The 26,822-nt window shown below is 42.2% G+C and overlaps 1 protein-coding gene across 3 annotated transcripts; it reads left to right on the forward strand.

The window, feature by feature from the left end:
- Positions 1-206: 206 nt before the first annotated feature.
- arhgap25 (Rho GTPase activating protein 25) lies at positions 207-25,971 on the forward strand. Of its 3 annotated transcripts, XM_060883632.1 has the most exons (12): positions 207-496; positions 632-726; positions 11,541-11,740; positions 14,444-14,525; positions 17,031-17,144; positions 17,960-18,164; positions 20,363-20,495; positions 20,606-20,679; positions 20,769-20,890; positions 22,202-22,365; positions 23,335-23,897; positions 25,213-25,971. In XM_060883632.1, exons 2-12 carry the CDS (start codon positions 663-665, stop codon positions 25,406-25,408), a joined length of 1,917 nt encoding a protein of 638 aa, XP_060739615.1. In that variant the 5' UTR covers positions 207-496; positions 632-662; the 3' UTR covers positions 25,409-25,971. The 3 variants fall into 3 exon arrangements, with proteins under 3 accessions (XP_060739615.1, XP_060739614.1, XP_060739616.1); XM_060883631.1 differs by having other exon boundaries at positions 207-726; XM_060883633.1 differs by having other exon boundaries at positions 207-726; positions 11,545-11,740.
- The last annotated feature ends 851 nt before the right edge of the window (positions 25,972-26,822 follow it).

The following is a 26,822-nucleotide window of genomic DNA, read 5'->3' on the forward strand; positions in this document are numbered from 1 at the left end:
TAGATAGAAAATGAATTAAAAAAAGGAAAGAAAAAAAAAAGAGTATAAGTTTAATAAGGTTTAATAATGAAAGCAGGTTTCAAATTTGAATGAAGGCTTCAGGGGACATTAGGATAAATGCATTCACACACATAGACACACACACACGTCGACACATGCACACACTCTTTGCTCATGCATGACCTGATTTTTCTCATATATAGAATTTTCTCCTTCAGATTCTGTGGTGTCTACGTTTGCCTCTGACTTCCTCCTTAGAGAAAGCGCGCTTTCAGCAAGCCGGCGTGCCGTAAACGCTCACACCTCTCCTTCAAAGCAGCTTCGCTCCAACCTGTGACCTGAGGAATGCAGAGAGGAACGAACAGATAAACAGGAGTTAGTTAGGAAGATACTGAGAAGTGATAGACAGAGGGGGAGTGTGTACGGGCAAGAGGCAACGTGTTGGGCTGGAGGAAAATAATCAGAAAAAAACAAGAAGACTGACAGGAAGGAGGAAGTGAGAGAGGCAGAATGAGAGACGCTACGATGAGGGGCTAAAAATATGTATACGTCTAAAAAGTGTACAAAGTGTGCAAACCTGTGTGTGTGTTTGTGTGTGTGTTTGTTTGTGTGTGTGTGTGTGTGTGGTTAGATAGACAGTGACATTCTCCTGATTAGTAAACATGTCTCTGAAGCTGCCTCGCAACTGGGACCTAACCACACTCCGGGGTGAAAGTACCAAAATAGGTGAGTGTGTGTGTGTGTGTGTGTGTGTGTATGAGAGACCACCCTCACCATTCAGTTACCATTTGTCCTACTCACTGTGTATTTTGGATGTGTGTGTGTGAGTATTAAGTAGTCTTACTAATACCAGTATCTTTGACAGCAGAAAGCATTTCTGTGTGTGTGTGTGTGTGTGTGTTTGATGTAATTTACATCCTTGCTTATTAAACCTCCTGCAAACGTAACATTTGTTCCAAACGTACTACGATACAATGCTGTCGAATCCTGGATGCTGATTGGTCAGAAAGTGCTGATTGGTTTTCTCTAACAGAAGCTCAGAGTCATACATCGTACATTTAAATCGACGTGCTCTTTCCGATACGTTATCTATCAGATGTGCTATGTCGATACGTTTCCATGGTAACAGCCGGTACATAAGGACCGTTACAGAAGATGCTTGCCAAATAAAAACGTCCACGATGGTTTAGGCGGTGAAGAAGTTTTCTGTGAGATTTCACTGTCATGTTCATGGAAGGAGTCTCCGGTGTCAGACATAAAACTTTACACTTGATCTACAGTGCATGCAGTGTGTGTTTTAAAGAAGTGAACAGTCTGTGGTGTTTGCACACACACCCAAACACACACACTTACTTGAGGCTTTTCTGATTTCCTCTGTATGTGGTTAGAACAGCAGGAAGTTGATGAAACACTCGATAGTGGCAGCAGAACAAATTGCTGTTTAGTGTCAGTTGTAAGTTTCTCTGCTGTCATTGTTTTCAGGACCAGAACCTCTGCCTCCTCACACACACACACACTCACACAAATACACACACACACACACACACACACACACACACACACACTCACACAAATACACACACACACACACACACACACACACACACACACACACACACACACACACACACACACACACACACACAATGTTACAGACATCACTCACCTGCACATAGCCACTAGTACACACCTTTCCTTCCTGTAACGCTGGACCCTGTTTTTAAGCTGTATTGAAGTAATCAGCATTTCCCGTTTGAGAGCTAGTGGAAGTGAGTTAGTGTGTTAGAGAGCTAGTGGAAGTGAGTTAGTGTGTTAGAGAGCTAGTGGAAGTGAGTTAGTGTGTTAGAGAGCTAGTGGAAGTGAGTTAGTGTGTTAGAGAGCTAGTGGAAGTGAGTTAGTGTGTTAGAGAGCTAGTGGAGGTGAGTTAGTGTGTTAGAGAGCTAGTGGAGGTGAGTTAGGGTGTTAGAGAGCTAGTGGAAGTGAGTTAGTGTGTTAGAGAGCTAGTGGAGGTGAGTTAGTGTGTTAGAGAGCTAGTGGAAGTGAGTTAGTGTGTTAGAGAGCTAGTGGAGGTGAGTTAGGGTGTTAGAGAGCTAGTGGAGGTGAGTTAGTGTGTTAGAGAGCTAGTGGAGGTGAGTTAGTGTGTTAGAGAGCTAGTGGAAGTGAGTTAGTGTGTTAGAGAGCTAGTGGAGGTGAGTTAGTGTGTTAGAGAGCTAGTGGAGGTGAGTTAGTGTGTTAGAGAGCTAGTGGAGGTGAGTTAGTGTGTTAGAGAGCTAGTGGAGGTGAGTTAGTGTGTTAGAGAGCTAGTGGAGGTGAGTTAGTGTGTTAGAGAGCTAGTGGAGGTGAGTTAGTGTGTTAGAGAGCTAGTGGAGGTGAGTTAGTGTGTTAGAGAGCTAGTGGAAGTGAGTTAGTGTGTTAGAGAGCTAGTGGAGGTGAGTTAGTGTGTTAGAGAGCTAGTGGAGGTGAGTTAGTGTGTTAGAGAGCTAGTGGAAGTGAGTTAGTGTGTTAGAGAGCTAGTGGAGGTGAGTTAGTGTGTTAGAGAGCTAGTGGAGGTGAGTTAGTGTGTTAGAGAGCTAGTGGAGGTGAGTTAGTGTGTTAGAGAGCTAGTGGAGGTGAGTTAGTGTGTTAGAGAGCTAGTGGAGGTGAGTTAGTGTGTTAGAGAGCTAGTGGAGGTGAGTTAGTGTGTTAGAGAGCTAGTGGAAGTGAGTTAGTGTGTTAGAGAGCTAGTGGAGGTGAGTTAGTGTGTTAGAGAGCTAGTGGAGGTGAGTTATTGTGTTAGAGAGCTAGTGGAGGTGAGTTAGGGTGTTAGAGAGCTAGTGGAAGTGAGTTAGTGTGTTAGAGAGCTAGTGGAGGTGAGTTAGTGTGTTAGAGAGCTAGTGGAGGTGAGTTAGTGTGTTAGAGAGCTAGTGGAAGTGAGTTAGTGTGTTAGAGAGCTAGTGGAGGTGAGTTAGTGTGTTAGAGAGCTAGTGGAAGTGAGTTAGTGTGTTAGAGAGCTAGTGGAGGTGAGTTATTGTGTTAGAGAGCTAGTGGAGGTGAGTTAGTGTGTTAGAGAGCTAGTGGAAGTGAGTTAGTGTGTTAGAGAGCTAGTGGAGGTGAGTTAGTGTGTTAGAGAGCTAGTGGAAGTGAGTTAGTGTGTTAGAGAGCTAGTGGAGGTGAGTTAGTGTGTTAGAGAGCTAGTGGAGGTGAGTTAGTGTGTTAGAGAGCTAGTGGAAGTGAGTTAGTGTGTTAGAGAGCTAGTGGAAGTGAGTTAGTGTGTTAGAGAGCTAGTGGAGGTGAGTTAGTGTGTTAGAGAGCTAGTGGAGGTGAGTTAGTGTGTTAGAGAGCTAGTGGAAGTGAGTTAGTGTGTTAGAGAGCTAGTGCAGGTGTGTTATTGTGTTAGAGAGCTAGTGGAGGTGAGTTATTGTGTTAGAGAGCTAGTGGAGGTGAGTTAGTGTGTTAGAGAGCTAGTGGAAGGTGAGTTAGTGTGTAGAGAGCTAGTGGATGTGAGTTAGTGTGTTAGAGAGCTAGTGGAGGTGAGTTAGTGTGTTAGAGAGCTAGTGGTGTGAGTAGTGTGTAGAGAGCTAGTGAGTGAGTTATTGTGTTAGAGCTAGTGGAGGTGAGTTAGTGTGTTAGAGAGCTAGTGGAGGTGAGTTATTGTGTTAGAGAGCTAGTGGAGGTGAGTTAGTGTGTTAGAGAGCTAGTGGAAGTGAGTTAGTGTGTTAGAGAGCTAGTGCAGGTGTGTTATTGTGTTAGAGAGCTAGTGGAGGTGAGTTAGTGTGTTAGAGAGCTAGTGGAAGTGAGTTAGTGTGTTAGAGAGCTAGTGGAGGTGAGTTAGTGTGTTAGAGAGCTAGTGGAAGTGAGTTAGTGTGTTAGAGAGCTAGTGGAGGTGAGTTAGTGTGTTAGAGAGCTAGTGGAAGTGAGTTAGTGTGTTAGAGAGCTAGTGGAGGTGAGTTATTGTGTTAGAGAGCTAGTGGAGGTGAGTTAGTGTGTTAGAGAGCTAGTGGAAGTGAGTTAGTGTGTTAGAGAGCTAGTGGAGGTGAGTTAGTGTGTTAGAGAGCTAGTGGAAGTGAGTTAGTGTGTTAGAGAGCTAGTGGAGGTGAGTTAGTGTGTTAGAGAGCTAGTGGAAGTGAGTTAGTGTGTTAGAGAGCTAGTGGAGGTGAGTTAGTGTGTTAGAGAGCTAGTGGAGGTGAGTTAGTGTGTTAGAGAGCTAGTGGAAGTGAGTTAGTGTGTTAGAGAGCTAGTGGAGGTGAGTTAGTGTGTTAGAGAGCTAGTGGAAGTGAGTTAGTGTGTTAGAGAGCTAGTGGAAGTGAGTTAGTGTGTTAGAGAGCTAGTGGAGGTGAGTTAGTGTGTTAGAGAGCTAGTGGAGGTGAGTTAGTGTGTTAGAGAGCTAGTGGAGGTGAGTTATTGTGTTAGAGAGCTAGTGGAGGTGAGTTAGTGTGTTAGAGAGCTAGTGGAGGTGAGCTAGTGTGTTAGAGAGCTAGTGGATGTGAGTTAGTGTGTTAGAGAGCTAGTGGAGGTGAGTTAGTGTGTTAGAGAGCTAGTGGAGGTGAGTTAGTGTGTTAGAGAGCTAGTGGAGGTGAGTTAGTGTGTTAGAGAGCTAGTGGAGGTGAGTTAGTGTGTTAGAGAGCTAGTGGAGGTGAGTTAGTGTGTTAGAGAGCTAGTGGAAGTGAGTTAGTGTGTTAGAGAGCTAGTGGAGGTGAGTTATTGTGTTAGAGAGCTAGTGGAGGTGAGTTAGTGTGTTAGAGAGCTAGTGGAAGTGAGTTAGTGTGTTAGAGAGCTAGTGGAAGTGAGTTAGTGTGTTAGAGAGCTAGTGGAGGTGAGTTAGTGTGTTAGAGAGCTAGTGGAAGTGAGTTAGTGTGTTAGAGAGCTAGTGGAGGTGAGTTAGTGTGTTAGAGAGCTAGTGGATGTGAGTTAGTGTGTTAGAGAGCTAGTGGAGGTGAGTTAGTGTGTTAGAGAGCTAGTGGAGGTGAGTTAGTGTGTTAGAGAGCTAGTGGAAGTGAGTTAGTGTGTTAGAGAGCTAGTGGAGGTGAGTTAGTGTGTTAGAGAGCTAGTGGAAGTGAGTTAGTGTGTTAGAGAGCTAGTGGAGGTGAGTTAGTGTGTTAGAGAGCTAGTGGAAGTGAGTTAGTGTGTTAGAGAGCTAGTGGAGGTGAGTTAGTGTGTTAGAGAGCTAGTGGAGGTGAGTTATTGTGTTAGAGAGCTAGTGGAGGTGAGTTAGTGTGTTAGAGAGCTAGTGGAGGTGAGTTAGTGTGTTAGAGAGCTAGTGGAGGTGAGTTAGTGTGTTAGAGAGCTAGTGGAGGTGAGTTAGTGTGTTAGAGAGCTAGTGGAGGTGAGTTAGTGTGTTAGAGAGCTAGTGGAGGTGAGTTAGTGTGTTAGAGAGCTAGTGGAAGTGAGTTAGTGTGTTAGAGAGCTAGTGGAAGTGAGTTAGTGTGTTAGAGAGCTAGTGGAAGTGAGTTAGTGTGTTAGAGAGCTAGTGGAAGTGAGTTAGTGTGTTAGAGAGCTAGTGGAGGTGAGTTAGTGTGTTAGAGAGCTAGTGGAAGTGAGTTAGTGTGTTAGAGAGCTAGTGGAGGTGAGTTAGTGTGTTAGAGAGCTAGTGGAAGTGAGTTAGTGTGTTAGAGAGCTAGTGGAGGTGAGTTAGTGTGTTAGAGAGCTAGTGGAGGTGAGTTAGTGTGTTAGAGAGCTAGTGGAGGTGAGTTAGTGTGTTAGAGAGCTAGTGGAAGTGAGTTAGTGTGTTAGAGAGCTAGTGGAGGTGAGTTAGTGTGTTAGAGAGCTAGTGGAGGTGAGTTATTGTGTTAGAGAGCTAGTGGAGGTGAGTTAGTGTGTTAGAGAGCTAGTGGAAGTGAGTTAGTGTGTTAGAGAGCTAGTGGAGGTGAGTTAGTGTGTTAGAGAGCTAGTGGAGGTGAGTTAGTGTGTTAGAGAGCTAGTGGAAGTGAGTTAGTGTGTTAGAGAGCTAGTGGAGGTGAGTTAGTGTGTTAGAGAGCTAGTGGAGGTGAGTTAGTGTGTTAGAGAGCTAGTGGAGGTGAGTTATTGTGTTAGAGAGCTAGTGGAAGTGAGTTAGTGTGTTAGAGAGCTAGTGGAAGTGAGTTAGTGTGTTAGAGAGCTAGTGGAGGTGAGTTAGTGTGTTAGAGAGCTAGTGGAAGTGAGTTATTGTGTTAGAGAGCTAGTGGAAGTGAGTTAGTGTGTTAGAGAGCTAGTGGAGGTGAGTTATTGTGTTAGAGAGCTAGTGGAAGTGAGTTAGTGTGTTAGAGAGCTAGTGGAGGTGAGTTAGTGTGTTAGAGAGCTAGTGGAAGTGAGTTAGTGTGTTAGAGAGCTAGTGGAGGTGAGTTAGTGTGTTAGAGAGCTAGTGGAGGTGAGTTATTGTGTTAGAGAGCTAGTGGAGGTGAGTTATTGTGTTAGAGAGCTAGTGGAAGTGAGTTAGTGTGTTAGAGAGCTAGTGGAAGTGAGTTAGTGTGTTAGAGAGCTAGTGGAGGTGAGTTAGTGTGTTAGAGAGCTAGTGGTGGTGAGTTATTGTGTTAGAGAGCTAGTGGAGGTGAGTTATGGTGTTAGAGAGCTAGTGGAAGTGAGTTATTGTGTTAGAGAGCTAGTGGAGGTGAGTTATTGTGTTAGAGAGCTAGTGGAAGTGAGTTAGTGTGTTAGAGAGCTAGTGGAAGTGAGTTAGTGTGTTAGAGAGCTAGTGGAAGTGAGTTAGTGTGTTAGAGAGCTAGTGGAGGTGAGTTAGTGTGTTAGAGAGCTAGTGGAGGTGAGTTAGTGTGTTAGAGAGCTAGTGGAAGTGAGTTAGTGTGTTAGAGAGCTAGTGGAAGTGAGTTAGTGTGTTAGAGAGCTAGTGGAGGTGAGTTAGTGTGTTAGAGAGCTAGTGGAAGTGAGTTATTGTGTTAGAGAGCTAGTGGAGGTGAGTTAGTGTGTTAGAGAGCTAGTGGAAGTGAGTTAGTGTGTTAGAGAGCTAGTGGAAGTGAGTTAGTGTGTTAGAGAGCTAGTGGAGGTGAGTTAGTGTGTTAGAGAGCTAGTGGAGGTGAGTTAGTGTGTTAGAGAGCTAGTGGAAGTGAGTTAGTGTGTTAGAGAGCTAGTGGAGGTGAGTTAGTGTGTTAGAGAGCTAGTGGAAGTGAGTTAGTGTGTTAGAGAGCTAGTGGAAGTGAGTTAGTGTGTTAGAGAGCTAGTGGAAGTGAGTTAGTGTGTTAGAGAGCTAGTGGAGGTGAGTTAGTGTGTTAGAGAGCTAGTGGTGGTGAGTTATTGTGTTAGAGAGCTAGTGGAGGTGAGTTAGGGTGTTAGAGAGCTAGTGGAGGTGAGTTATTGTGTTAGAGAGCTAGTGGAGGTGAGTTAGTGTGTTAGAGAGCTAGTGGTGGTGAGTTATTGTGTTAGAAAGCTAGTGGAGGTGAGTTAGGGTGTTAGAGAGCTAGTGGAAGTGAGTTAGTGTGTTAGAGAGCTAGTGGAGGTGAGTTAGTGTGTTAGAGAGCAAGGTAGCATGTTTAATTTGAATCTGTGTGATCTCTCTCTAGTTTTTGTCAGTGTTGTGTTCTCAGTGTTGATGTTCTCACCTGCACATAGCCACTAGCATGCTAATTCACACCTTTCCTTCCTGTAATACTAGACTCTGTTTTTAAGCTGTATTGAAGTTATCAGCGTTTCCCTTCTCAAAGATAGTGGAGGAAAGTTAGGGTGTTATAGAGCTAGTGGAGGTGAGTTAGTGTGTTAGAGAGCTAGTGGAGGTGAGTTAGGGTGTTATAGAGCTAGTGGAGGTGAGTTAGTGTGTTAGAGAGCTAGTGGAGGTGAGTTAGTGTGTTATAGAGCTAGTGGAGGTGAGTTAGTGTGTTAGAGAGCTAGTGGAGGTGAGTTAGTGTGTTATAGAGCTAGTGGAAGTGAGTTAGGGTGTTGTTGTGTTCTCAGTGTTGTTGTGTTCTCAGTGTTGTTGTGTACTCAGTGTTGTGCTTTCAGTGTTGTTGTGTTCTCAGTGTTGTTGTGTTCTCAGTGTTGTTGTGTACTCAGTGTTGTTGTGTACTCAGTGTTGTGTTTTCAGTGTTGTTGTGTACTCAGTGTTGTTGTGTACTCAGTGTTGTTGTGTTCTCAGTGTTGTTGTGTACTCAGTGTTGTTGTGTACTCAGTGTTGTGTTCTCAGTGTTGTTGTGTACTCAGTGTTGTTGTGTACTCAGTGTTGTTGTGTACTCAGTGTTGTGTTCTCAGTGTTGTTGTGTACTCAGTGTTGTTGTGTACTCAGTGTTGTGTTCTCAGTGTTGTTGTGTACTCAGTGTTGTGTTCTCAGTGTTGTTGTGTACTCAGTGTTGTGTTCTCAGTGTTGTTGTGTACTCAGTGTTGTTGTGTACTCAGTGTTGTGTTCTCAGTGTTGTTGTGTACTCAGTGTTGTGTTCTCAGTGTTGTTGTGTTCTCAGTGTTGTTGTGTTGTAAAGGTCAGGTGAAATGTAAGAAGTTTCCGTGCTGCTGGTGTTGTTGGAGGTGATGAGCACTGTGACCTCTGTAGTGTGATACAGCAACTTCCTGTTTATGTTCCATCTCCGTCTGTGTCTGGACTTTCTTTAAAACTCACAGTGTGTGTGTGTGTGTGTGTGTGTGTGTGTGTGTGTGTGTGTGTGTGCGTGTGTGTGTGTGTGTAGAGTAATATGATTATTCACAGCTGGGTGATTTTCCCTTCGCGATCTCAGCCAAGTGCCTTTGACAAGACAAATTAGTTTGCATTAACATCAGTAATGTCACCTCTGTAATGTCACATCTGTATATCACCTCTGAATAGTCACATCAGTAACGTCACATCTATAATGTCACATCCATAACGTCACCTCCGTAATGTCACATCCGTAATGCAACATTAGTTATGTCTCCTCCGTTATTTCACCTCTGTAATGTCACATCATTAATGTCACATCAGTAATGTCACATCAGTAATGCCACATCATTAATGTCACATCAGTAATGTCACATCATTAATGTCACATCAGTAATGTCACATCCACAATGTCACATCATTAATGTTACCCCTGTTATGTGGCCTAATGTAAATGGAACAGTTTTAACAAATCAGATAGCTATCGGATCAGAGAAAACACATGAAGTGACCAGGTGTAAAAAGGCGCTTAATGTCACATGTGTAATGTCACCTCCGTAATGTAACATCCGTAATGTCACGTGTAATGCCACATCACGTCCTTAAAGTCACATCTCTAATGTCATTTCTGTAACGTAACATCTGTAATCCCACATCTGCAGCCTGACATCTGCAGTGTCATGTCCACAACATTATATCCATGTTATCAACTCTATATGATCAAAGTTTTGTAATGTCACATCCAGGATGCCACATATGTCACATCTGTTACATCTGTTACATCACATCCAAAGACATATGTGACCTTTAGAAAGACAGTGCAGACAAAAGTCAGTGTAGGACAAAAGTCAGTGTAGGACTAAAGACAGTGCAGACCAAAGACAGTGCAGACAAAAGTCAGTGTAGGACAAAAGTCAGTGTAGGACTAAAGACAGTGCAGACCAAAGACAGTGCAGACAAAAGTCAGTGTAGGACAAAAGTCAGTGTAGGACAAAAGTCAGTGTAGGACAAAAGTCAGTGTAGGACAAAAGACAGTCAGGACAAAAGACAGTTTAGACAAAAGAAAGTGCAGGACAAACAATACAAGACATTACACAAAAAAATGTGCAGGAATCCTGTAATGAACACATTAGTATTATAGCAGCAGTTATATATGGTGTTGTAATGTATTGTGTAAAACAGCATGTGACTGAAATGTGAAAGACAAAATGTGTAAAGAGCAGAAACTGTGTGTAAAAACATCATGTACACAGTCTGATAGGGTGCTGCTGGAGACATGGTGTATATTGGAAGAGTGTGTATTTGATGTAGGTCAGTGCAGTCCATATAGGTGAGTGTGTGTGTGTGTTGTGCTCAGTACAGTTCAGTTCAGTTATTGAGGAGTCTGATGCCTTGTGGAAAGAATCTGTTACACAGTCTGGTCGTGAGGCCTGAATGCTTCAGTACATTTTTCCAGACAGCAGTAGGGTGAAGAGTGTGTGTGAGGGGTGTGTGTGTGGGGTCAAAAGTGTGTGTGGGGAGAAGAGTGTGTGTGTGTGTAGGATGAAGAGCGTGTGTGTGAGGGGTGTATGGGATGAAGTGTGTGTGTGTTTGTGAGTGGTGTGTGTGATGGGGTGTGTGGGGTGAAGAGTGTGTGTAAGGGGTTTTTGTGTGGGGTCAAAAGTGTGTGTTGGGAGAAGAGTGTGTGTGAGGGGTGTGTGTGTGGGGGGCGAAGAGTGTGTGTGAGGGTTGTGTGGGATGAAGAGAGTGTGTGTTTGAGGGGTGTATAGGATGAAGAGTGTGTGTTTGTGAGGGGTGTGTGTGATGGGGTGTGTGGGGTGAAGAGTGTGTGTAAGGGGTTTCTGTGTGGGGTCAAAAGTGTGTGTGGGGAGAAGAGTGTGTGAGGGGTGTGGGGGGGGGTGAAGAGTGTGTGTGTGGGGGGTGTAGGATGAAGAGTGTGTGTGAGGGATGTGTGGGATGAAGAGAGTGTGTGTTTGAGGGGTGTGTAGGATGAAGAGTGTGTGTGTGTGTGAGGGGTGTATGGGATGAAGAGAGTGTGTGTGAGGTGTGTGGGGGGGTTAAGAGTGTGTGTGAGGGGTGTGTGTGTAGGATGAAGAGTGTGTGTGAGGGGTGTGTGGGATGAAGAGAGTGTGTGTTTGAGGAGTGTGTAGGATGAAGAGAGTGTGTGTTTGAGGGGTGTGTAGGATGAAGAGTGTGTGTGTGAGGGATGTGTGGGATGAAGAGCGTGTGTGTTTGAGGGGTGTGTAGGATGAAGAGTGTGTGTGTGAGGGATGTGTGGGATGAAGAGAGTGTGTGTTTGAGGGGTGTGTAGGATGAAGAGTGTGTGTGTGTGTGAGGGGTGTGTAGGATGAAGAGTGTGTGTGTGTGTGAGGGATGTGTGGGATGAAGAGTGTGTGTGTAAGGGGTGTGTGTGAGGTCCACAATGCTGTTGGCTTTGCGGATGCAGCGTGTGGTGTAAATGTCCATGCAGGAGGGAGGAGAGACTCCAATGATCTCAGCTGTCCTCACTATCCGCTGTCTTGTGATTAGAGATGGTGCAGTTCACAAACCAGACAGTGGTGCAGGGACATGGGCTTTCCTCAGCCTTCATAAGAAGTAGAGATGCTGCTGGACTTTTAGGTGATGGAGCTTTCTGTGTTGTTTTCAGAAACACACAGTGTGTCAGTGTTGTTTGTGTTCATCATGGTGTTCACCACACTCTCTGTCTCTTACACTGTTCCACCTCTATTACGTTTCCTAACTCACCCTCCACCTCCCTTTGAACTTTACACTGACCATCAACAGTCTCATGACCTCTGGTAATAAAATATCTCTTGTTATTATAGAACAATCATAGCTGGAGTAGAAGAAGCTAAACAGGAAGCTTCTCAGGTCAGGCTGTTTCCTATCCGGCCCACACTGCTGTGGAGCTTTTACAGAAATACCACTACCTGTGGTGCACAGAGTCAGAGCGCAACAATACAGAGCTTCAGCAGCATCTCAGCACTTGGTTTTTTCTTTCTTATCTTTAAATCAGCGAGATCTAAGAGCGTGATCCCAGGAGACGGAGGCGGTGGGTCGGCCAAAACGGACATCAAGAGGTCGATGGAGAAACCTCTGAAGAAAGGCTGGCTGAAGAAGCAGAGGTCCATCGTGAAGAACTGGAAGCCGTGCTACTTTGTGCTCAGGGGGAACATCCTGACCTACCATAAAGATGACAGAGAGAGTGCCGTACAGGTGAGAAACTAAAGAGTCGATCTCATTTCTTCATGCTTGTTCACGTCTAATAATAGAAATTAAAAAGCACGAAGCAGCTTCAAGCAAATCTGGAGGTACTTTTTAGGTCTCTAACGAATAATCCAGAGGTGACAGCAGAAAAGTCCCTCAAAGCACAGGATAGTTTTCATGATCACTCACTGCAGCAGCCCTTAAGTACAAATCAACAGCATTCAGGTGAGATTGGGCTCTGAGACTCAAGCTTTTGGTGGTGCAGATGTTTAGGGTGTCCATGTGGGACCACGTACAGGGGCAGATAAATCAGGATAAATCTGACAAGTCCAGAAATACTTAGAAGCTGCAGAATTACACTGTAACTGGAGAGAAGAATAAGACATTATTAAGCATGCGCTGATCCTCCAGTGGTTTAGAAAAGCTGTTGTGAGGACGCAAAGGGTTCCCCTTTAATCCCACATGCAGAGGTGTTAACATGTACAGTAGGGTTTGCAGTTGTTCACTTCTCTACATCGAGGCACAAGGATGCCCGAGAACCATTTCTTTTCACTCAGATCAAATGAAAAAGACGAAGGACGACGAAGGTGATGAGACGTGAAGGATGCGTTGCCTTGTGTTGCGTTGAACTGACTTTCTCTGGATAAACTCGAATCAGAATTCATGAAGAATCCAGTCTGACATGCACGGTGTGAAGCATCAGTGAGGAGATCGATGTGATCAATTTAGTCTTTATGCCACCAGGAAGAAATCAGTCTGGATCTCAAATCTGCATTTAAAAGTCATTTAGTGGACATTTTCATTTACTCATCTTTATCCAACTCCATCAGGGTCACAGTGCATCCCGAGTTTATCCTGGGAATACTGTGTGTGAGGCAGAAAATACACCGTATACAGGAATACGCCAGTGTATCACAGGGCACACACACACACACACACACACACACACACACACCACCCGCAGGACCGCCATGCTGCCCTACAGGAAGTGTTCCTGTTTGTCTCGACAAGCGATGTGGTTTATGTTAATAAGTAAATAATATTAATATTAATATTAGCAGAATAAAAGTATATAAGACATTATTTATTATTATTTACATATAATAGTAAGTATAGTACAGTGTAGTAAACTGTAGCATTAACATTTAGTTTTTAACATGAATAATAATCATAAAATATAAATAAAACTGTAGGATTACGTCAGGTAGAGGTGTGTAGTAAATAATTGTGTAGCGTTATGTGACGTAGTATCAAGCATCAAATCAGAGTATAGTAAAAGGTGATAGTGTAGCGTAACGTGTTGTAGGGTTGTGTCTGTGCTGTTTATTTGCATTGAGGTGTGTGTGTGTGTGTGTGTGTGTGTGTGTGTGTGTGTAGGTAATCTCTGTCTGCATTGTGTTCAGTAATAGTACAGTATAAAGTAATGTATTAACAGTAAATAATTAATATTCTGTAGTTTAACGATTGAATACAGTAGCAGTGTACAGCATCAGTAGTGTCAGCATCAGTAGACTTTATGCCCTGCACTGACCATACACCTCACCTTACCTCCCCTCACCCTACCCCACCTCACCCCACATCAACCTACCCCACCTCACCCTACCCCACCTCACCCCACATCACCTCACCCCACATCACCTCACCCCACATCACCCCACTTCACCCCACCTCACCCCACCTCACCTCTCCCCACTTGAGCCACCTGCGAGTTCCTCACACGTATCCTGTGCTCGTGTCTGTAACGTGTTTCCTGTGATACTTTTATGTTCTGGTGAGCAGTCAGCTTGCTGTAACCCTCTGTGGTGTGGGGGAGAGGTTTAAGTGTTAAGGTGTGGAGTGCAGTGTGACTTAACAAGTACAAAGGGCTGTAACCCCAGATCCAAGGTTAACAAAATGGGGCTGTAATTTTCATTAATCCTTTATTACAGTGTTAGTATAAAAATAAAATATCTAATTATTAGTGTAATAAATGTTCTGTGTGTCTGAAAGGTTAGAATTTAATCCAGAACCTCAAAAAAAATGCATTATAATATAAATTATTCACATTTTAATCACTAAAAGTTCCAGGAATTAAAAACTCCATGGCCCAAAAGAATAGACATTTTCCTTTATTATACAGTCATTAAATAATGAGGTTCTTCTGCTCTTGATGCAAGTCATTAAAATAAAAAAGTTTATATCACATACACATCTATACACAGTACCGCATCTAGTGATACGCTTTTTCAGCGTCTGTAGCGTAAAATTAGAATTAATTATTTTATATAGAAATACCAGATGTGGGAGTAAGTCACATGTCTCAAGTCATGAATGTCAAGTCAAAGTAAGGTCGAGTCTTTTTTTAATATTTGTCAAATTTGCGACTTAAGTCTGACTCGAGTCAAGTCATATGACTCGAGTCTCCCATCTCTGAGAAATACCTATACAAGTAGAGTGAAAAAATGTGTAGAAAATATTAAAGAATACATTTCAACATTTTTGAGGGTTTTTTTGTCACTGTTCCCTCTGGCTTGCTCATTAGGGATAAATAAAAAATATTATAGAATTTTTTTATTCTGATTTGATTCTGTGTTTTATTTTAATGTTAAAAGCAAAGTACAAATAGAAGTGAACATTATGAGTATTATGAATAAATAATAAATAATGAATATTTCTGACCGATTGTGTTCGAATGTTTATAATTCTCTGAATTGTGACTTACTCTAAACTAAGGGAACGATCCCGCTCGGGTCCAGTCAAGTGAAAGAGCTGCCGTCAAACACAGACGACAAATTCATCTTCGAGATAGTTCCACGTAAGTGTTGTTTTCTCCACTTCCCTCCTCCACTTCCCCTCTACGAGATCTATTTTAGAATGTTGACCTCTACGTACGTATTTGTACCAGTTGCTGTTGGGTTTTTAAATACTTAACAATTTATTTATTTATTTATTTATTTATTTATTTATTTATTTATTTTCTCCTCTGTACTGTTTGTTGTTGTGTGTTTGGGATTGTATGGATTCTGCTGGCTGTGAAACAAATTGCCCCTCGGGGATAATAAAGTTGACCTAACCTAACCTAACCTAACGTACCAACGATTGTACACATTTATTATTATTATATAGAATCCATTCACATCCATGTGTACTTTTAAAACAGACGTCTGTAGTTTTTAGGGGGTGTGGCTTCTGCTGTACATGTTAACAATGTGTATCAAGACCAGGACACGGCTTTTAGTGTTTTGTTTTTTTTTGTCTAAGTGTGAACAGGGTGTACTGACTTATACAGTTGTATAGTATAAAGGTGCATCTCAATAAATTGGAGTGTCATGGAAAAGTTTATTTATTTCATTAATTCAACTCAAATAGTGTATTATATAAATTCAGTACACAGACTGAAGTAGTTTACGTCTTTGGTACTTTTTAATTGTGATGATTTTGTCTCACATTTAACAAAAACTCACCAATTCACTCTCACATCTTAAAAAATTTGAATATGGTGAAATGCCAAGCAGCTAATCAACTCAAAACACCTGCAAAGGTTTCCTGGGCCATCAAAATGGTCTCTCACTTTGGTTCACTAGGCGACACAATCATGGGGTTAGTCTGTCCTGAGGCTGATCTGTCAGTTGTCCAGAAGACAATCACTGACACCCTTCACAAGGAGGATAAGCCACAAACATTTATTACCAAAGAAGCTGTTCACAGAGCGCTGTATCCAAGCATGTTAACAGAAAGTTGAGTGGAAGGAAAAGCTGTGGAAGAAAAAGATGCACAACCAACCGAGAGAACGGCAACCTTGAGAGCAAAGAAAAATCCATTCAAGAATTTGGGTGAACTTCACAAGGAATGGACTGAGGCTGGGGTCACGGTATCAAGAGCCACCACACGCAGACGTGTGAAGGAATTTGGCTACGGTTGTGGTATTCCTCTTGTTAAGCCTCTCCTGAACCACAGACAACATCAGAGGCGTCTCAGCTGGGCTCAGGAGAAGAAGAACTGGACTGTTGCCCAGTGGTCCAAAGTCCTCTTTTCAGATAAGAGCAAGTTTTGTATTTCATTTGGAAACCAAGGTCCTGGTGTCTGGAGGAAAGGTGGAGAAGCTCACAGCCCAAGTTGCTTAAAGTCCAGTGTTAAGTTTCCACAGTCTGTGATGATTTAATGTACGATGTCATCTGCTGCTGTTGGTCCACTGTGTTTTTTGAAAACCAAAGTCACTGCACACGTTTACCAAGAACTTTTAGAGCACTTCATGCTTCCTTCTGCTGAGCAGATTTTTAAAGATACTGATGTCATTTTCCAGCAGGATTTGGCACCTGCTCACACTGCCAAAAGTGCCAAAAGGTGGTTAAATGACCGTGGTGTTGGTGTGACTGACTGGCCAGCAAACTCACCAGACCTGAACTCCACAGAGAATCTATGAGCTGTTGTCAAGAGGAAAATGAGAAACAAGAGACCAAAAAATGCAGATGAGCTGAAGGTCACTGTAAAAGAAACCCGGGCTTCCAAACCACGTCAGCAGTGCCACAGACTGATCACCTCCATGACAGGCTGAACTGAGGAAGTAATTAAAGCAAAAGGAGCCCCAACCATAGTATTAGGTACATATACAGTAAATAAACACACTTTCCAGAAGGTCAACAATTCACTAAAATGTTTTTTTATTGGTCTTATGGAGTATTCAAATTTTTGGAGATTCATCACAATTAAAAGAACCAAATACATAAACTACAGTCTGTGTACTGAATTTATATAATACACTATTTGAGTTGAATTACTGAAATAAATAAACTTGGCAATCTAATTTACTGAGATGCACCAATATATAATCAAATCGAACCAAATGTCACACACACATACATACAGGGTACGACATGCAGTGAAATGTTTTATGCAACTGTCCGGTATTAGAATAAAAAGTATAAATAAAAGCAATAAATAAATAAATAAATAAATAAATAAATAAAATAATAAAAAAGTATAAACTATATAAGAAAACTATATTAAAAACTATATAAAAAATATGAAAAATATAAAAGGAGAAATAATGTATATTTTTCATATTTTTTATATAGTTTTTAATATAGTTTTCTTATATAGTTTATACTTTTTTATTATTTTATTATTTATTTTTTTGCTTTTTTATTTTAATGTGTGTGTGTGTGTTTGTGTGTGTGTGTTTGTGTGTGTGTGTGTGTTTGTGTGTGTGTTTGTGTGTGTGTTTGTGCGTGTGTGTGTGTTTGTGCATGTGTGTGTGTGTTTGTGCATGTGTGTGTGTGTGTGTGTGTGTGTGTGTGTGTGTGTGTGTGTGTGTGTGTAGGAAGTAATGGGGAGCGGGAACATGATAGTTATGTTCTCATGGCAAGCAGTCAAAGTGAGATGGAGGACTGGGTGCGTGTGATCCGCCGGGCCATCGGAGCTCAGGGCAGCGGAGGTACAGTAATGCGCACACACACACACACACACACACACACACACACACACACACACACACACACACACACATTCATACAGACATACATGTGCACACACACATATACACACACACACGTATACTTACAGGCACACATACACACACGCATACACACACGTACACACACACAATGTATTTTGTATTTCATTCCATCAGCTGATCAGAGGGACGTGATACTGCCTCATTATGAAAGCAGATTGAAAGTGTTACAGAAGTGTTAGTGGCTGAATCAGTAGAAGATGAGGTCAGAATGACAGTGAAGTGACCAGTGTTGGGTTTCAGAGTTAGGTTTCATATGAGAGACAGAAAGGTTCTTCTGAGGACGTAACAACACAAACAGGGCTCACTGTGGACCACTAGTGGGTTTTACTTTTAAAATGTCCAAAAAAAATCTGGAATTTTAAAGTAGACATGAAAACACCTTTAATGATGAATCATTGGATTTGTCAAGCTGTGGTCATTTCCTGTTATTTTAAAATGGATCTTCAATGAGGTTTGAAACAAGGGTTCATACAATCAAAGAATAAAGATGCTTTACAAATCTCTAGAAATATGTTTATTTAGTTTCATAACAACATTTCAAAGTGCATTATGTCCAGAACCAACAACATGATGTGACATAAAAAACAAAATGTCCAAAAATACGCAAAATGTATCAGATCGTTAATATAAACCTGCTATTGTTGTGTAGTTTTCTGAGCATTCAGAACTGAACTGTGGTGTAAATCATGAGACGTGATGTTCTGCACTTCTGCATCTCGCTGTTTTCTTCTCAGTGTTTGGGAAGAGTCTGGCGGACATCATGGCCTACGAGAAGAAGCTGGGGCCTCGCTTGGTGCCTATGCTTGTGGAGAAGTGTACCGAGTTCATCAGGAAGCACGGCCTGGATGAGGAAGGCATCTTCCGCCTGCCTGGGCAGGAGAACCAAGTCAAACACTTCAGAGAGGCTTTTGACGCTGGAGAGAGACCTTCATTTCCTGAGTGAGTTCAAAGTTCTTTAAAAGTCCAATGCAGAGTCCAATTTCTATCAGTAACCCTACTTTTGGAAAGTAAGAACCTTTAATCATCCAAGGAAACCCTGAAGAACCCTAAGTGTGTAAGTTTACAGGGTTTCCGCGGGGTCATATAAAGTCATAAATTTAACAATAAGAATTTAAGGCCATAAAAAGGCATAAAAACGTCCGGATTTTCCATACAAGGTCATAAAAAACATTTAGCCACGTCTTAAATTGATCTGCTCGTCCATTAATTTGTTCTTCAATCAAAATGCGCTCGCGGCGGCAATGACATTCATTTGTTTGGCCTGTTGTAGTTCTGTGTGAGGAATCTGGGTGGTATCACACTGGTATCACAGCGTTCCAGAACTACAAGGTCCATGCGGCAGCATACAGACTTGTCGGAAGGACTTTCACAGAAACCCCCGCGAACTCCGAACATACTGTATCATACTGAGTCACTGCTTAGTTTAATTGAAATCATCCTGACTATCACAATGGGAAAATGTACCTTTAACGATCTGTGGCTCGAAGACGGTGCGTTTAGTAGCTGGCTCAAGCCCGTCGCTAACAATCGGTATCAAGCCTATTGCACTCTGTGTAAGAAGACGTTGGAGTCTAGTTTAGGCATAAAAGAAGTCGCATGCAAAGTCGCTTGAAGTCGCATGCAAAGTCGGAAAAGCATATCGTTGCTGTAAAAGTCCTGCAGCGGGTGCAGGCGATCCGTCAGTTTTGTTCGGCTCCGTCACTAACGTTACCCGGTCCAAGTACAGCGCGGGATTCCGTTTCTGTCACATCCAGTGCCACACACAGTGGTTTCGGATCAACCTCCACATTGAAAGCGGAGGTCCTTTGGGTGTTGAATACTGTGACCAAACAACGGTCATACAACGGGAACGAGGATACTGCTGAACTTTTGTTCCAAGACTCTGACATAGCTAAAACATTTACATGCGGGAAAGATAAGACCTCATACATCACCCGGTTTGGCTTGGCAGATTATATTAAAAAAGACCTCATCTCCAAGGTCTCGGGGCCTTATGTTCTCATGTTTGATGAAATCTTCGTGTAATTCGTGTAGGTCATAAATTCAAATCATAATGGTCATAAAAAGGTCTTAAAAAGTCTTACATTTGACTGATTAAACCCTGCAGAAACCCTAGTTTATGGTTCACAATCTAAATGATTGCTCGTTAGCTGTCACTATTTTGTGGTTTTTGCTTTCAGAAAGGTTTTTTAACGTCCTAAGACCCGAGCTTTGGTTTGGCTTGCATTTTAGATGCAATGTGATGTCCACGTATGTGGACACCAGGTCATAGGAGGTTAATAGAGGTTTTTCAAGGGTTCTTTGGAGAATCAAGTATTTCTATCATCTCAAAAAGGTTCAGACAGTAAAACACTCTGGATGTTAATGAGAATCTTCTTAGCATTGATCTTTTTCCTCAAAGCAACTCATTCTTGTTGCTCTTCTCCTCTGCCTGGACTGTTTCTCACCCCTTCTTGTGATGCTACATGCCTTTTAAGGAATAGAGAGCCCATTTCCTGGTTTGGAGATGACTATGTCATTTTCGTTTTTCGTTACTGAAAGGCTTTGATGCATGAAAACCAGGAAATAAGAACCTTCTCTATAGCTAATGTTGTTCCTTCTCCAGTGAAAGACTTTTCTTGGAAATGAACTCAATCTGATTTCATGTCATCAGATGGACTTTCAGGGCAATCTTCAGATTTCATCAATCCATCGTAAACATTATACAGATTTACACAACAGTGTTATACAGAGGTTATAACAGCTGTGTGTCTCAGGCTCATCTTAAGATACGGAAACACACCGTCTAGAAAACGTCCTGCTTTTCGGACGTAACTTAGCCGTCTGTCACATAAAGTGAGAAAGTGTCAGATACATATTTTATTTTAGAGATGCCTGCTACACATCTGTGGTTAAACCACATCCTGTCCTAGCTGAGGTGAAGACTCCATGAGAACTGTGTCCACACACACACACACACACAGTAATAATATTGCATGTTAAATTCTATTTGCATCCTAATTCCATTTTTAGTCTCTTTTTATTCTTTTTTGATTCCATTATTATGACTGTCGATCGTCATACTGTGTGGTGTGTGTATTCTGTACATGGTGAATAAAATGTAGCCTGACCTTCTTTCTTATCCTTTCTGCCTGTAGTGACACAGATGTCCACACAGTGGCGTCTTTACTCAAGCTGTACCTGCGTGAGCTGCCTGAGCCGGTCGTGCCATGGACTCAGTATCAGGACTTTCTGGACAGTAGCATCAACCTGGACGCAACGACGGCGGCGGTGAGATGCAGAGCCGCATCGTTGCCTCTGTAGCCTGTGGATAATAATCACGTATAAATAAAGTCGATGTCTATAAATATTGAAGCTGGAGATTGTCTTTCTCTTCACAGGGGAAGGAGAAGCTGGAGAAACAGATCAGCCTGCTACCTAAAGTCAACTACAACCTCCTGAGTTACATATGCAGGTGAGCTCCAGAACAACCAGATCACGGCATGATGATCAGGATAAAGGGTGTTTCTTTACCAGACTGATGGATGGTTTTGGTTCCTGCAGGTTCCTGTTTGATGTGCAGCAGCACTCGAAGGTGAATAAGATGAGCGTGGAGAACCTGGCCACAGTGATGGGGGTGAACCTGTTCAAACCGCAGGTGGAGGACGCGTTCAGCATGATGAAGGGTGAGGAGCTGGAGCAGTGAACACAACATGAACAGTATAATGAGTTAAACAGATTATATCAACGATGATGAGTAATAATAATAATTAGAAGAAGAAGAAGAAGATGAAGAATGGGATTCTAGAAATTTAGAAAAGAGAGAGCTCATGAGTTTGAAATGATGGCTGGAAAACCAGAGAAAAAAAAAAAGATAGTACCACATCGATCAGAGTGATGCTAATCGCTTATTTAATATTTAAGGAAAATGCATGTGTTAGACTCCACCCATCAGATCGCTGTCACTTCCTGTTGTGTGTGTGTGCCACTGGACCTCGGGCCGTCATGTTTTTTTAAACTTCCTTAATAATTATTTTTCTTAGCTGCTGTTTGAAAAGTGACAGAGTTATAAATCCACCAATAAAAGAATAAAATAAAAATCACTTAAATATCACTTTAAGCATAAATGCAAGAATGAAAGAAATCTGGAAATACAAATAAAAATCTTAAAAATATATATATATATATATTTTAAACTTTAAGAAATAATGATGAACAGAAATTTACCACTGAAATTAAAAATAAAATTAATTAAATATTTAGAAAAAAAATGTGATTAAAAAGCTCACATCGTGCCTTTACAATTTATTAAGCTGTTGTCTCGTGGAGAAACTGTGATGATGTTATTTAGATTTAAATAATTAATAAATAAATAAATTTAGGGGGGGCACGGTGGCTTAGTGGTTAGCACGTTCACCTCACACCTCCAGGGTTGGGGGTTCGATTCCCACCTCCACCTTGTGTGTGTGGAGTTTGCATGTTCTCCCCGTGCCTCGGGGGTTTCCTCCGGGTACTCCGGTTTCCTCCCCCGGTCCAAAGACATGCATGGTAAGTTGATTGGCATCTCTGGAAAATTGTCCATAGTGTGTGATTGTGTGAGTGAACGAGAGTGTGTGTGTGTGCCCTGCGATGGGTTGGCACTCCGTCCAGGGTGTATCCTGCCTTGATGCCCGATGACGCCTGAGAGGCGCAGGCTCCCCGTGACCCGAGGTAGTTCGGATAAGCGGTAGAAGATGAGTGATTGAATGAATAAATAAATTTAGCAGCAGAATTCAGGCCTCACAGCACCACCTTCTGGACATCAGTAACCCCCTTTAATCTTGTAGGCTTCACTATGAGCAGCATGTTCTTCAGATGTTCCTGATTAGACTAGCTGTTGACTAAGATCAGGGAAAACACCAAAGGTCCAGGATTGAGGAACCGTCGAACAGATTTTTCAGCACTTGAACTTGAGATCTGAGATGCTTTAAGACTCTCCTCATGCTGTTCACTCACAGGGACGCCGATGATCCAGAAGGTGATGACGGTGATGATCAGACACCATGAGCTTCTCTTCCCTGCCTCCAAAGACACTTCTCCGTCTCCTGCTCCTGCTGCCAAGAAACTGAAGAGCAAAAAAGCAGCAAATCCACGCAATTTTGTGGGCTGGGAGTCTGCAGAGGTAGAGCACTAGCTGAATACTTCACAAGACAAATTCACCTAGAAGAACATTAACATACTCTCTAAATGTTCAGACAACTGATAAACAGGCTAGATACACACACACCAAACCTCAAACACAACAACCACACTTAAGACACTTCATGTCAGTAACCCAGATCATCTTCACCATTTTACTTCTTTACATCTATATGGGGGGTCACGGTGTCTTAGTGGTTAGCACGTTCGCCTCACACCTCCAGGGTTGGGGGTTCGATTCCCGCCTCCACCTTGTGTGTGTGGAGTTTGCATGTTCTCCCCGTGCCTCGGGGGTTTCCTCCGGGTACTCCGGTTTCCTCCCCCGGTCCAAAGACATGCATGGTAGGTTCATTGGCATCTCTGGAAAAATTGTCTGTAGTGTGTGATTGTGTGAGTGAATGAGAGTGTGTGTGTGTGTGTGTGCCCTGTGATGGGTTGGCACTCCGTCCAGGGTGTATCTTGCCTTGATGCCCGATGACGCCTGAGATAGGCACAGGCTCCCCGTGACCCGAGGTAGTTCGGATAAGCGGTAGAAGATAAGCGGTGAATGAATGAATGAATGAACAAATGAACATCTATATGGTTTATATTTTCCCTTTATAACTAAACAAATAAAACCCACAGCACTGTTCAATCCAGGATGCTGATTGTTCAGAAAGTGTTACTCAGCAGCTCTGATGCACTTGTTTGGATACATCTTGGTTTTCATAGCGTCAGCTCGTTTAGTGACGTGTTCGACGATAAATATAATGTTGGTAAATTCTCCTGAGGTACCATGTATCATGCTCAACTTATCTCAGATAAGTCCCCAAGTGATTGTCCCCAAGTGATTAAAACACTTGGGGACAAAAGGATCAGCTTTAACAATAACTCCAATTCATCACAGCCCTTGTTTGGTGTTTATAGCACTCACTCCCTCTTTTTCCACTAACCCTCTTCTCCGCTTTCTCAGTGCGAGACGTTGTCCTTATCCGAGTCCCCAGAAGAAGAGGAAGTGGATACATTTGAGACCGAGAATTCAGCATCAAAGGCTGCTCCTTCGTTGTCCCCTACATCGCCACCTCCATCAGACATACTGAGCGTGAGCCCGAGGAAGCGTACACAGACTCTGCCCAGCATGTGTGGCCCTCCTGGATTTAGAACATCCAAAGACCCATCATATGATCGCTGGAGCTACCTGCAGGAGACCTTAGAGGAGCAGGACGAAAAGACATTCTCTGAGGACATCTTCAAAATCCTGGACCTTCAGAAAGTGACGCTCTTTCCGGATAAACAGAACAGCAATGATATAGATGAAGGAAATGACACCATCCAGGAAAGGAGGCGGAGCAGCAACGGTGCAGTTAAACCAACAGAACCTCAGCAAATAAAAGTGGAACCTCAGGCCAAGCCAAAAGAAAACTCAAAGCAGAGTTTACCGTCTCTGAGCAGGCTGGAGATTGTGAAACTGCAGCCACAGAACGTTACACAAAATAAGGGGGACAACGCAACTGAGCAGCAGCAACTTATTACCAGGTTTGGTCCAAAATCATTATCTTTATTCCTAAGACAAGGAAATAGGTCTGTTGACACAGGAACCTTTACAGGAACCGAAAATCTCTCTCATAGATTGAGCTCACCAGAGGAACCAGGACTAATTTAAGGTCCCCATAAGTAGCTTGCAGTTTACACAACCTTCATAGGTGATTAGACAAAAAAGATCTCAGTCTTAGCTTACTCAGTATTGAGGTCTTCATTTCTGCAGCTTAAAAACATGTCTACAAATCATAACAACAATAAGATTAACTAGATTTGTAAAGTTCGTCGTGACAAACTTTGATGTTCGCTTTGACAAAGCAAGTATTCGCAAAGGCTGGTGTTTTTTGGAGGCGAGTGGATATTAGGATCAGTGTTACGTTTGGAGGCAAGTGGACAGAAAGATAGGGTGCCAAAACATTTGAAGGCAACTGGAGATAAGCATGTGAGGTTATCCGAATGCTCTTGAGGAAGTTCCCCACATTGGGCTGAGTGTTTTGATATATGACATGTCAAAATCTTTTTTGATTTTGCATATTTTGGGGGCGGGGCTGCTTCACAACCAAAAGGCCAGTCGGTAGATCAATTTAAAAGTTTGTTCAGAGTCTCACCCTAAAGGAGCTGGCCAAGTTTGGTGTAGACAGTTCGAAAGCTTGCCTAGTTATAAACATCCAAAGTTTATAATAGGAGTCTATGGGAAAAAAGGCCAGTTTGAGACCCAGTACCGGAAGTACCAGAACTCGGATCGGTTAGAAAAGTAATAGCAACAAACTTCAGACCAGCGTCTACAACATATCCGAATATGGTGTATGTGGCTCGAAATCTCTAGGAGGAGTTAATCTTGATATATAGCTTAAATAGGAAAACAGAATGTTGGCTTCTACAAAGCGACATAATGACAACATTAATTAAGGGTCAGTCAAAGGTCCTTGTGTAGACCAAACCAACCCAGGAACATTTTTAGGAACTGTGTTAGGAACTCCTTGATTATAAAACGATGTTAGGGAGAAAGATCAGTTAATGAGGTCACGTGACATGATGCTGAAATTCACACAGTAAAGGTGTAACAATGCCTCAACATGCATGTGCTAATGATGCTCAACACAGATGTCTGTCTAAAGTTACCTTTAAATCCATTAGTCACTTCAATGTGAACCAGTGGTCAATAAGTGGATTGTTGTGTCTGATGATCACCTGAGTGTTTTTTCTGTCCTGATCCTCAGAATACTATATGAGAAACCCTGATAATATACATACACTAAATATATGAATCTGCTATACATGTTAACTAGAAACACCGTTGTGTGCTTTTCAGTCTCCAGCAGAGGAACAAGGAGCTGAGTGTGATCGTGGCCAAGCTCCAGGCGCAACTGGAGAACGAGCGGCGCAGTAAAGAGTTTCTGGAGAATTCGTTACGTAACGCCGAGCGCAGCAGGGATGAAGCTCTGAGACGCAACGAGCAGTTGGAACGAGAGACCCAGGCATTCACGGGGAAAGCCAAACCGAAGTAAACATGCACTCGGACAGCCGACCAGGCCACTCGAGGACAGATCTATGCCGTCGGATGCGGTCAACTGATCCAATGTGGAATATCTGTTGGTTTTCAATAACCTTTTGGCTATTTATTTGGCAATGCATTTTATTTAAAGTTAGATTATGGACAATAATATATGGAATTATAGAATTTTTTTTTTATTAGGTATTCATAAATATTGTAAACTTCACAGCGAGGTAACATTTTATCTCACCTATCAGTGGATTATTTATCGGCTGGTACCGATATCTTTCTAGGAAACAATGTTCACAATTTTCCATTTGCCACCCGACAATTACAAGAAATGTTAAACAACGGCAATTCCTGCGGTACTGATACCGCCGGTATTGAGAGACAATATTAATGTGCTAGGTTTTAGATTTTTGCTTTTTAAGCCAATATACAAGTGCTCTAAAGTGTCTGGTGATCCTGGACAGAATCGAATAGAAAATTATAATTGCTTTTGGATGTGATGCAACCCGAGACTTTGACCTTTAACCTCATAAAAAAATTCTAATAAAATTCAGTTCACTATGTGAATGATGTCATTGTGTCACAAATCACAGATTACGGATAAACCAATACTACCGATACTGTATATAACCAATATAACTTTGTGCTATGTTTTTTTTTGCCTGGAGGTACCTAAAAGTTCATCATTGTATTTTACAGAATCTGAAAAATTAGCACAGAATTTATGTTTAGTTTTTTTTTTCAATAGTTACTAGTTAACCAGCAGGTATTAATTTTCATATCTCCACAGCCCAAAGCCAACTAAAATTTCTCCACTAGATTTACTAAAGCTTTGATAGCACTGGTTTTATTCACTATGTAGTGCAATTGGCATTTAGTGGCACCTACAAGACAACATAAAAGGTTAAGATAAAACTTCAAGAACTTGCAAATGCTTTAAAAATCCATAATGGAGGGACAGGTTAATCTCAAGATGTTAAAAGGAAGACAGGTTTAACGTATGGTTCGTACAGTACACCATCATTTCTGGTTTTGGTGCTAGCTAGTATGTCTTGGTAAGAAAGATAAACGCTGCATGGAGATTGCGTGTGAGCAAGGGTGTGAGTATAAAAGGTTATCGCAGGACTTGTAACAAACAATGCAAAACATGGGGAAAATATTACGTAAGTAAGGATGTTAGTGGGATGCCTGAGAACCGTCATGATGATCGAAAAACAAAAGACACAGATCCAGACCCAGAGGTGTGGAGGATGTCCTACTTGAGATCAATAAGAAAACATCCACTGCTCTGTTGACATGATCTGTTGTAGGCTTGTCCATGACACCAAGTCCAGATTGTTCTGGAAGTTTTGGGGCTTAAACAAGATCTTTCTGGAAGATTCAATTAAGTTGGGTTAACATGACAGCTGCAATCTGCA

Source organism: Tachysurus vachellii, chromosome 12, assembly GCF_030014155.1.
Source record: "Tachysurus vachellii isolate PV-2020 chromosome 12, HZAU_Pvac_v1, whole genome shotgun sequence".
In the NCBI taxonomy this organism is placed as follows: domain Eukaryota; kingdom Metazoa; phylum Chordata; class Actinopteri; order Siluriformes; family Bagridae; genus Tachysurus; species Tachysurus vachellii.

Excerpts from the sequence above, each read along its gene's own strand:
- arhgap25 (XM_060883631.1), top strand. The coding sequence starts at position 663 with ATGTCTCTGAAGCTGCCTCGCAACTGGGACCTAACCACACTCCGGGGT. Across the intron at positions 11,741-14,443 it reads ACAGAGAGAGTGCCGTACAG|GGAACGATCCCGCTCGGGTC; the intron begins GTGAGAAACTAA and ends CTCTAAACTAAG. Across the intron at positions 14,526-17,030 it reads CATCTTCGAGATAGTTCCAC|GAAGTAATGGGGAGCGGGAA; the intron begins GTAAGTGTTGTT and ends GTGTGTGTGTAG.